We start from the raw sequence: 10,211 nt of genomic DNA on the forward strand, positions 1-10,211 counted from the left end.
AGATTTTGTCCTCCAGCCACGTTGGAATTGCTTTAAGAAAACACTTAACGGCCACCAGTAGCTTTCAACATACAGGCATGTGAATACGGCAGGTAAGACATACTCAGTTATCTTATTTGTAGATTTCTACTCCACTGTATTGTGAGAAAATAATCACAGCCCTCTACTGGAGAAAAATCTAAATCTGAGAAGATCAATACAAACGACTGATGCATCCATACAAATCACACCAAACACATGATCGTTATGTTTATTGTGCTGCATTGCTAAGAGAAGGTAAGAGTAATTATACAACAGAAGAAAAGGAAATATTGCATTATTCTTAATATACAAATGTTCCATTAAAATCTGAGGTAAAGTAGAATTGATATGGCTGCAGGAAATATAAAGTGCATAAAGACAGAAGTGGAGCAAAGAGGCGAAACAGAAAAGATCTCTGGTTAAACCGGAACTAAAGCGTATGGCCTTAACGGAAAAAGGTTAAGTAATTTTCATGCTTTTTTTTTAGGGGGAAACGTGGAACAAAATCTTGGTATGTTTACAGAATAAAACATGAGGTATGGTGGGTGTTACAGCTACATGTTTAAAGGTGAGATGTTTTTTAGTAAAATATAGCAGATAAGTTCAAAGAACCTGCACATCTCCTCTTTAACCAGCCAGAGTATTGCTAGTGTATAGCCACCCAGTGCATGCTGGGATAGGATCCAGCCCCTCCTCCACCCTCAACAGGATAAGCAGTTCAGAAAATTGATGGGCGCGTTTGCAGAAATGGGAATGACTCGACGCTGGTTTGAACGTGCTGCTGAAGCGCGTTACAGCCTGTGTGTGTGAAAACAATAAAGTTTAATTCTAAGTGCATAAGGAGGAAAGCGAATCTGTGATAGAGCAGGTCAAACTGAGACGTAATGCACAATCACTTGCTTTAGTGCCAAGCGGTCTGATTCTGTCTGAAAGCAGCAAAGAGCTTCAGTCGTGTTAAAAATGAAATTGCACAAATACTTCATAAATAGATTAATTCTGACATTAAATTGAGTTCAGAAACTAAGAAGAATTACTTAAGTTTTTAAAAACCAAAACTTGACTTTGATCTTTTCTAAAAGAGGATTCTTAACGTCTTGAAGCAGTAAGCTTAGTAACAAAGTCAAACTCGTCGGATTATTGGTCCTGTTTTACGGCATCTTCGGCAAGAGATTTATCCAAGTAAACGTAATGTTAGCAATGACAAAAATAACTTACGGGAAGGCAAAATGATATGTTTATAGCGACACAGCAGTGAAATTCAGGCCAAACTTGAATTACTGTCAAAATTTAACCATACAACTTTCTGGACAGAGAAAGTCCAGAAAGCTTTTATGACTTACCCAGAACGATTAATCTCAAAATGATAAATTTGTTTGCCATAATTCTGACAAAGTAAATACTTACAAAATCATGACTGATCTCATATTTAGTCCTAATGGTCACATAATTTTGAGTATTTTTCAGCATTTTTAACTGTTCATTTTCTTTTTCTGGCAGACACGGGCTTCCGTAGGTATCGCCTTAATAAGTTCGCCAAATGTCATTAAATTCTCTATTAGTTGTTGTTAAATGGCTGTTTGTGTTAGGAGAAATAAATAAAGTGTGTTTATTTTGAGTATTGGAAAAACAATCCCACCTGGAATCAGAACTGAAACTTAGTTTTCATTTTTGGCATCAGCACTAAAAAATGTAAACTATCCAGATCAGAGAAGCTGCAGCAGCAGAGCCTTTGCACGGCTTTGTATTTTAAAATGCGTGTAGTTAATTATTTGTCATTAGATATTCAAACTGATGGAAAACAAAAGCTAACAAGTCGCAGATGCTTTCGCAGCCTCAGGAGAAAACAAAAGGCAACCCGCTCGTCCTCCGGGTCTGTTGACAAAAAGCGAAGATGTACCAGCTGTTATTTAGTGGTTTGTGTTTTCCTTCTCCTCACTGCTGCTGACCTTTTTTTTTTTCCTTGTTGATTAATCCTTCAAAAAACCAAAATCAGGTCTCAGGTCAGATTTCACACATCCTGAATGATCAGTCCAGTTTGCAGATGAATTCAAACAGGGCAGTATTAATGCCAGTCCATTTTTAAAAAGAGACACTGATAATCTTTTCAGCCATGTGGTTAAACGGGAGGAGCGTTGAAGAGAAAAGCGCCACACTGCTCTGCCTCATCCCTCCCTCTGAGGAGGAGGAGGAGGAGGAGGTGGTGGTGGTGGGGGAGACTTCTGTTGCGGTGGTTGTGGTTGGTCTTTGGTGGGAGCGTAGTAAAGCTCCAGAGGCTTCCTGACCTTCCAGTATTTCTCGTTGACCAACTCGAGAGTCAGAGAGCCGTTCAGCGTCTGACGGGGGAAAGAGGGAGGAAGGATGAAAAAATGTCTGTTTTTATGCACATTTTCAATCTGCGCATAAAGTCTGCGCTACTTTTCGGTGGAAAGACTGCTGTGAGCAACACAAATCAAATTCCACTGACCACTACATACGCCTGAGGCAATGATACCTGAAAACCTGGACAAATAAAACCAAAACTGAATATCTTCTGGTTTTGGACTGTTGATCGGACAGCAGAGGAGTTGCAGCCCCTAGTATTGTTACACACTAACTTATACCAAATAAATGTTCAATCATTCGTCACAAATTCACTTTATTGTCTTGCATGTCTCTAATGGTCGATTAAAGGAAGTTTGACATTTTGGGGAAAATGAAATATTCCTTGAACCTTAAAAAAAGCTTGTGATTGGTTTTGTTACTCACAGAAAACTGTCCTCCTCTCGTCAGGATGTAGATGGTGTACTGTTTCTCACTGATGTTGCTCAGAGTCGACCCCTCTCCGCTTCCTGCTGTTCCTTCAGTTTCTCCTCCTCCTCCTCCTCTTTCCTCTCCTCCCCTCTCCGCTGTTCCTCTGTCCTCCGGCTCTCTGTTGTTCCGTCCTTCCTCCAGAGCGATGCGCAGAGCGAGGTATTTAGACAGATGGTCCACTGTGGCGTTGGCTGTCGTCTTCACATATCTGCAAAGAAAGAAAATTTCTCCTCAGACGATCAAACATGCTCCTGATTTTAGTCTCCGCACATCGACTTATAACTTTAATGACTATTGTACTCGTGACAGTTATTGGATTTGTTGTAGCTAATCAGTGTCTGCATTTAATTAATTAAATTAAAATCACGCAGGAAGGTTTCAGGTGTCAAAAGGATCACGTTGGGAAGTTCCAAATTGGCCCTCAGGTCCCGCCTCACCTGGTCTGGTTGTAGTCCTGGGCGTGGACCAGCTGCGGGTGTGGTCTGAACACCAGCTCTATCTCCGACCCCGGCCCCTCTTTGTGGCGTCTCAGCGGAGGGGTGGGGCTGCCGCTGTCCGCCTCGGGCCCCGAGCCGTCTTCCGACACACGCCGCTTGCGGCTCGGTCCGGCCTCAGAAGGGGTCTGGCCCGGGGGGTGAGGGGTGTGTGAGGGGGCAGAGTCATGAGACAGGTGAGAGCGGGCGTCGCCGTTATCTTCCCCTCCACTGAAGGTGGTGTTGTCACTCTCCTGAGTCGGCTTCTTCACCCGGTGGTTCCTGCAGGGCGGAGGTTAACAAGGGGAAATTCTGGTTCAGCAGCTCGATCTTTTTGCCCCATCAGACTTCTTCTCACTGAAGTCACCGTGTTCACAGATCTCAGATATTAACCTGGTGAGTATTTATTATTACCGATAGAAACCAAGCAAAGTTTTATAAAGGGAAATCTACAGAAACATTATTATTGTTCTTTACATTTTTAATGTTTTCAAGTCTTTCTCAATCAAGAAAACCTAAAACAAGACAACTATAAAACTAGAGTGTGCTGTGGTAGGCACGAAGAAAACATCTCTCCATGGCCCAAAATAATTAAAATGGATTAAAATGAATCTATTAAACAGTATAAAAAGTCATCACCACGGCGTATGACACTGAGTGTGAACCACAAAGTCTCTGGTTTGACTCAGACCGGGCATCTCTCTCTTCCTGTTATCTCTCCATGCTGACCAGTAAGAGATCCCATCCTAATGCACTTCCAAAATTCACAATTCTTGTTCTGTGTAGATATTTTTAAGCCTTTGGTGAGAGAGACCCGAGTTTGATGCCCACTGCAACACAAATTTATCCCCGAGCAAGACACTTAACCCCTCGTTGCTCCAGAGGCGTGCGACCTCTGACGTACACAGCAATTGTAGGTCGCTTTGGATAAAGGCCTCAGCTAAACGATTAAATGCAAATGTTTGAATGGAGATTAACTCGAGGCTCCACCAGTCTGAATTAAACAGATCACGTCCTCCAAATTTAGAGTTCAGAAAGTGGAACATTCCCTCTTTGTGCGTCCACAGACAGCGAGCTGCAGAGGAGAGACAGTAACACGAAGAGGGAAACTCAAGAAACGCTACCTCAGACAGCTGAAGCATAATATTAGCTTCAGATACACTTTTAAATACATCAGGAATGTGGATTACTCACAGTCAAGTATGAACAGGAGGAATTATTACAGCATGCAAAACCTGTTTCAACGTTCATGGGGGCTATTGTTTTTTGACAGGCTTGACAAATTATGAACTACGTTATTCAGTTTGCAGTCAGATTTACTTTCCACTTTGTTGGCTGGAGAAGGAATTGCAAAAAAAAAACCCAACACTTTTTGGTCATCGCTACTTTGAAATAGGTGTGACACGGGAAGAAAATGTCATACCACCCAACACTACTTTAAAAACAAAAAAAGCTTTTTCTAGTAGGGATGGGTATCGTTCAAAGATTTTCGATATCGATATCTCGACTTCGATACCAATTTTATTCTCAACAAACTGAGAACTACTGTTGTTTGTATAAAGTAACTTAATTATCACATTATTATCATCATTTATTTTAATAATTGTTCCTTTGAAAAATTGTCAAAAAGCAAGACATATTTTCAGTGTCACATAGGCCTATATTGTGTTTTTATTCGTCTTTCTTTACATATTTTTTATTGCATATATGTGAATTTGTGCTCTGGCATCATTGCAACCTAAACACAAGGCATTTTTTGATACTCAGTGGTATTGAGGCCTAGAAAGTATTGAACTCGATACCCAGCGGTTAGAACAACCCCAGGCCATCCCCCTCTTTCCTCCCCACCTCTCGGACCTGTAGCGAGCCTGCTGTCGGAGCCCCTCCTCGATGCTGGAGCTCAGTGCTTCCTTGTTGTGAAGCCTGTTGAGTCGATCCAGGACGCGGCGCTGGTGGGCCTCGTACTCGTCCCGGCTCGGGTAGATCTTCGAGATCAGCGCGTCGAAGTTTGAGTCTCGGCGCAGCGAACGCCTGGAGACCAGCTTCTTCCTGCAGGTCGGACACTCTTTGTTCCTGGGGAGGGAGGAGATATGGTGGGGTGTTAATTCTGACCTCGTATGGTGTTCAGTTTAAAGTATCTGCACAGTATTCCAGTCAAAATAACAGAGGTTAAAATAAAGCCAATAAACAAGTCTGACTGGGCTTTAGGTATGCAGCACTTTCACCATTTTGTTCTCACTAATCACTTAAATGAAATCACAGAAACAGATGCCCAGAAATCCATCAATAAAAAATACTAGTGGGACAGACGCACAATCTGGTGGTAATTAATTTCTGTAAAACCAAGTAGCACAATCCAACTAGTATAAAACTTCTTTAAATGTTTAGCTTATTCTATTGCTATAAAATAAATAAAAAAGTTGTTTTCTATTAAGACGCGGACATGGTGAATATTTTACAAGCATGGACCAAGTAAAGCGACAGTGAACACACCGGCGCAGATGTCATTCGTTAGCTAGTTTCATTTTCATACGCTACGTCATTAACAAGCCTCCTCCTTGTGCTGCTGTAAACAGAATCACGGGGGTCAAAATCCAAAAGATGAGTTCTGTGTCTTTTCTGCGACTTCGTCAGCGGAGCGGACACATGTAGGGTGAGAGAGACAGAACGAGGCGGGCGTACGCCGCTGAGTTTGCAGCAGAGGTGTAGGTGTGTGCGTGTAACAGGGTGTTAAGCCACGCAGTGGAAGTATAACTGTTCAAAAGTGCGTTTGTGAATGAGGGGAAAAGACAACTGAAGGGAAAGGGAGCCGAATAAATTAATGCATAAACACTAAAATAAAAGTGGAGGCTGGAATACAATTAAAATGTTGAACACAGAAAATATACTACCTTTTATTGAAGTATTATGATAAAACCCACCACTACTGGTTGGACAAGACAAGCAGAGAACCTGTTGAGAAGTCTTTTGTTGCAACTGCTTCATCCAAAAACCAAACGATGATTAGTTTCCGCTGTGTTGCGCTCACCCTGATCGCAGCGCGGTGACGATGCAGTCGGAGCAGAAGCGGTGCAGACACTCTTTGGTCGTCATGGTGTTCTTCAGCATGTCCAGACAGATGGGACACATCAGCTCGCTGTGCAGAGAGCGCGGAGAGACCGCCACCTCCGTCCCATCCATGATCGCCTCCTGAACACACACACACACACACACTTGAATTGATGTCATTCAACTTGTGCTACTGGCTGGATGTGACTTGGGGATGTGTTCACAACGCTGCCGCAACATAATGTTAAAATCATTTTCCAGGAAATGTTACTTTTTTTCTTCATTTTCCAGGCGTTTTAAATGACTGGAAAATTGGTCAAGTGCTCTCCAGGTTTTGCCAGGACACGTGGGAACCCTGTTTTCTCATACTGATTAAAATAATAAAACGTAACTAAGAACAGACTGATAGAGGACGTCTTAACTGCTGATATCTAATGAGTTTGTCATGTGTTTTTAAAATGCTGTCAATACAAAATAAGCTCACACACACACACACACACACACACACTCTTACCTGAGGGCTCCTGTGAAGCTCATACAGACTCAGCTCCCAGGTCTTACTGGGAGTCTGGATGTTTACTGGAGCTGCCATGGCTGCTGTTTTCCACAATCCTCCCTGGACCGAGAGAGAGGGAGGGAGAACACGTATATTAAGACTCTACACCTGCACCTGTGAGGGCCTTCAGTCCCTTACATAGAACCAAACATGGAGATGATCTTAGGGTGTGTGTGTGCAGACCTAAACCAGAAGTGAATGTATTTCCTAACGAGTCCTGTGCGTCTCACAGCCTGATGTTTCTTCTTCCGCCACTGTTGTCCAGAAACTATTAAACCCCATCAGTGAGTCTCTCTGCTGCACTGGGTCACATGTTCCTTCATCCCCATGAACACACACACAGTTTATTCTGATTCAGTGCCACATGTGGATTCATCCGCTGTTCAAAACAGTCCCCAACATATGCACTATTATTTTTTTATTAAAAAAAACAAAACAGTGAGCAGCTTTATTAACGTGAAACTATATATTTGTGAGGTGTTTTAAATATCAACATCTTCGGTAGGAACCACTGGGTTTGGAGCTGAGACACGCAGAGATGATGTTGTCTTTACACCAACTGTAAAGCAGAGGTTTTCAAAGTGGGAGGCAGACCTCAAAACTGTTTCAGAGGAGGCTCAGGCTCTGAATATTTGGCATATTTTGGTTTCTTTCCTCAAAAATAATGAAACTAATGGTTAGTTGCGGTCCTACTTCATACTAGGGCTGGGAATTAAAACAAGTGTTTGATTTAATTCATTTGAATCACAAACGAAATAGCACTTCATCTTTCTATTAAGATACCTCAGCTTTGTGAAGTTATTCATTGTTTGGCATCAAGTGTTTGTTCTGACCTTAAAGAAAAGTTTAAAACCACAATAAACTTAAACTCAGGAGCGAAAATCAGCCTTTAAACTTGAGAGAATTAACGATCTGACATTTATCCTGATAATTATCGATATTATGATATGATGATGATGATGATGATGATGATGATGATGATGAAGATGATGATGTTTTATCGCCCAGCCCTACTTTATACTGTGTAGATTATCAAAACCGAAACTAATTTAAAGATGTAACAAAAGAGCAAAACCTACTGAAATTTCAACAACACAGAGACTTCAAGCACATTTATGAGAAACAACAACATAAGGCTAAAGTTTAAAAGAAAAGAACACAAACATAACAGCAATATGTTCGTCAGGTGATGTTAGACTGACTGCTGATGGGAGAATCCATCTTTATACTGGAAAAGAACATTAAAACTTCCAACAAGGAGAAAACAGTAACTCTTCATCACGGTTTTAATAAATAAACAAGTTTGCAAAGTTACATTTTTCTGCAAGGTTAACAACCACAGAGATAACTCTTCATAATCCTTGACGGAGACTTTAAATTAAAGCGTGGGAAAAAGCAGTAAATTAAACTATAAACTCACCTGACGTTGTAACGTTAGCTAACTGACGGGCAGCTGTCCGGAGGAGACGCGACCCCCTCCGCCTGCACGAAGCCTCCTAAAACAAGACTTAATAAACCACTCTAACGACAAACACCGGTGATTATTTTCTGTCTGACTCTTTAACATGTGGCCTGGGTGGTTTTTAGTTACGGCTGTGCCTCGCTGGAGGAGAAAAAACGATAAAAACATCTGCAGCGCAACATTTTTTCGAGCCCCACCTGCTAGCTAACGTTAGCCGTGCTAATCTTTCTTCTTCTTCTTCTTCTCCTCCTCCTCCTCCCCGGAACAACTCGCGTTCTCCCCGGCTGCACGGCGGATGCGTCACCCCTTCCCCAGCGGCAGCGGCCCCCAGAGGCCAGTCCGCGCATTACAACACAAAAATCATTAGATAGACAGACAGACAGATAGATACCAGGACAAACTATTATTTGATGCCACCTTTATCTCCTGCTAAATATAAAGTACATAAAGTAATAATGAATCCATACAATAATAATAATATTAATAAACACTTTTCTTCGTATAATAATTTCAATGCAGGAAACAGTGTTTTCCAATCAGTGTAAAACATAAACAAGTCAAGATAAAATAAGAGTTAAAAATAAGAATAGGTCTCATAACGTGGTTTACAGTAATATATATACAAACACAAAGTTATTTACGACAATCAGCGTATAAAGATAAACAAGTCAACTTGTAAGTAAGCAAATAATATGGAGTATAACTATGCATACATTATAAACATCAACAAATGCATCTTCTCCTATAAAGACATCATGAATGTTTTACTTACTTCTCTATGGAAGCATATAGGGGACTACTTCTCAGTCACTATCTACTTTCCAACGCCTCAAGGAACAGTTATAGTTGTCCATAAATAGTGTACATTAATAAATCTGTGTAAAACTATTGTTTAGGCTATTAACTGGTTATGTTCTGTCTATAAAATGCTAAAAAAGAAGTGTAAGTAAAATGTCACCAATTTCATGGCATTTATATATTGCTCTTTCCATAAGAAGTTGTTAAATTAAAATATGATTTTAAATCATTAGTATATGCTATAGTATATGCCGATTGTTCAAAGTAGGCATTCCAACCGTTTATTTAATTCAATTTAATTCAGTTTTATTTATTTAGCACAAATTCCTAACAAAAGTTATCTCATTTCAGACCCAAAAAATATACGTAACCTGTATAATCTTGTATCATCTCTTCATTAAAGCTGTATGATGTTAAAGTGAGTGGAATATTTATCTAATATATATATGTTCCAACCCATAATTAATTTTCATATATTTGGTGTCTTTGGAAACTTAGGAACTCTGCTGGAATATCAAATAAAGTTGAGGTTTTGAATGAAAAACAAAGAGGCAAAAATATGTAGTTGTGATGCATTTATTGATTATTAAGAAGTTAGCATATTCTTTCATAAAGTAGTGCAGTTGCTTTCAAAACTTTACAATCACAAACACACAATTTTATAATGTCACTGCACCGAGTTATTAAGACTGGTTGACCTTTCCTCTCCTTTCCTAACAACTACTTTCTTTGATTGGGTTCCTCTGACTTAGATATATTGAATTATATAATTTACACATACACATGATGAATGTAATAAGTAAAATAACAAATATATATTTATAGTCTACAGTTAACCTATGAGTCCATCAGTCATGATATGCTGATGTTGTTATGCTGGTCTTCATAGAAACACACCAGCGATGAGAGCCAGTGTGACAGAAATTAGACTGATTTTGTTGTTCACTGCAGCTCCTGTTGTTGAGTTGATCCCTGTTTCTGTTTCTGTTTGTGTTCCATCTCCTGCTCCTGTTCCTGCTCCTGACCCTGATCCTGACCCTGATCCTAGTCCTGCTCCTGCTGC

At 40.5% G+C, this 10,211-nt stretch overlaps 1 protein-coding gene across 3 annotated transcripts; it reads right to left on the reverse strand.

The window, feature by feature from the left end:
• Positions 1–236: 236 nt before the first annotated feature.
• Positions 237–8,584, reverse strand: LOC123976436 (E3 ubiquitin-protein ligase RING2-A-like). Of its 3 annotated transcripts, XM_046058619.1 has the most exons (8): positions 8,309–8,584; positions 7,072–7,205; positions 6,847–6,948; positions 6,313–6,473; positions 5,133–5,357; positions 3,249–3,566; positions 2,767–3,019; positions 237–2,354 (listed from the first exon to the last, which is right to left on the reverse strand). In XM_046058619.1, exons 3-8 carry the CDS (start codon positions 6,922–6,924, stop codon positions 2,184–2,186), a joined length of 1,206 nt encoding a protein of 401 aa, XP_045914575.1. In that variant the 5' UTR covers positions 6,925–6,948; positions 7,072–7,205; positions 8,309–8,584; the 3' UTR covers positions 237–2,183. The 3 variants fall into 3 exon arrangements, with proteins under 3 accessions (XP_045914575.1, XP_045914576.1, XP_045914573.1); XM_046058620.1 differs by lacking the exon at positions 7,072–7,205 and having other exon boundaries at positions 5,142–5,357; positions 8,309–8,583; XM_046058617.1 differs by lacking the exon at positions 7,072–7,205 and having other exon boundaries at positions 8,309–8,583.
• Positions 8,585–10,211: the final 1,627 nt, after the last annotated feature.

This window comes from Micropterus dolomieu, linkage group LG09 (genome assembly GCF_021292245.1).
Source record: "Micropterus dolomieu isolate WLL.071019.BEF.003 ecotype Adirondacks linkage group LG09, ASM2129224v1, whole genome shotgun sequence".
NCBI lineage: Eukaryota > Metazoa > Chordata > Actinopteri > Centrarchiformes > Centrarchidae > Micropterus > Micropterus dolomieu.

Excerpts from the sequence above, each read along its gene's own strand:
- LOC123976436 (XM_046058619.1), bottom strand. The coding sequence starts at position 6,924 with ATGGCAGCTCCAGTAAACATCCAGACTCCCAGTAAGACCTGGGAGCTG. Across the intron at positions 5,358-6,312 it reads GTCACCGCGCTGCGATCAGG|GAACAAAGAGTGTCCGACCT; the intron begins GTGAGCGCAACA and ends CTCCCTCCCCAG. Across the intron at positions 3,020-3,248 it reads CAGGACTACAACCAGACCAG|ATATGTGAAGACGACAGCCA; the intron begins GTGAGGCGGGAC and ends CTTTCTTTGCAG.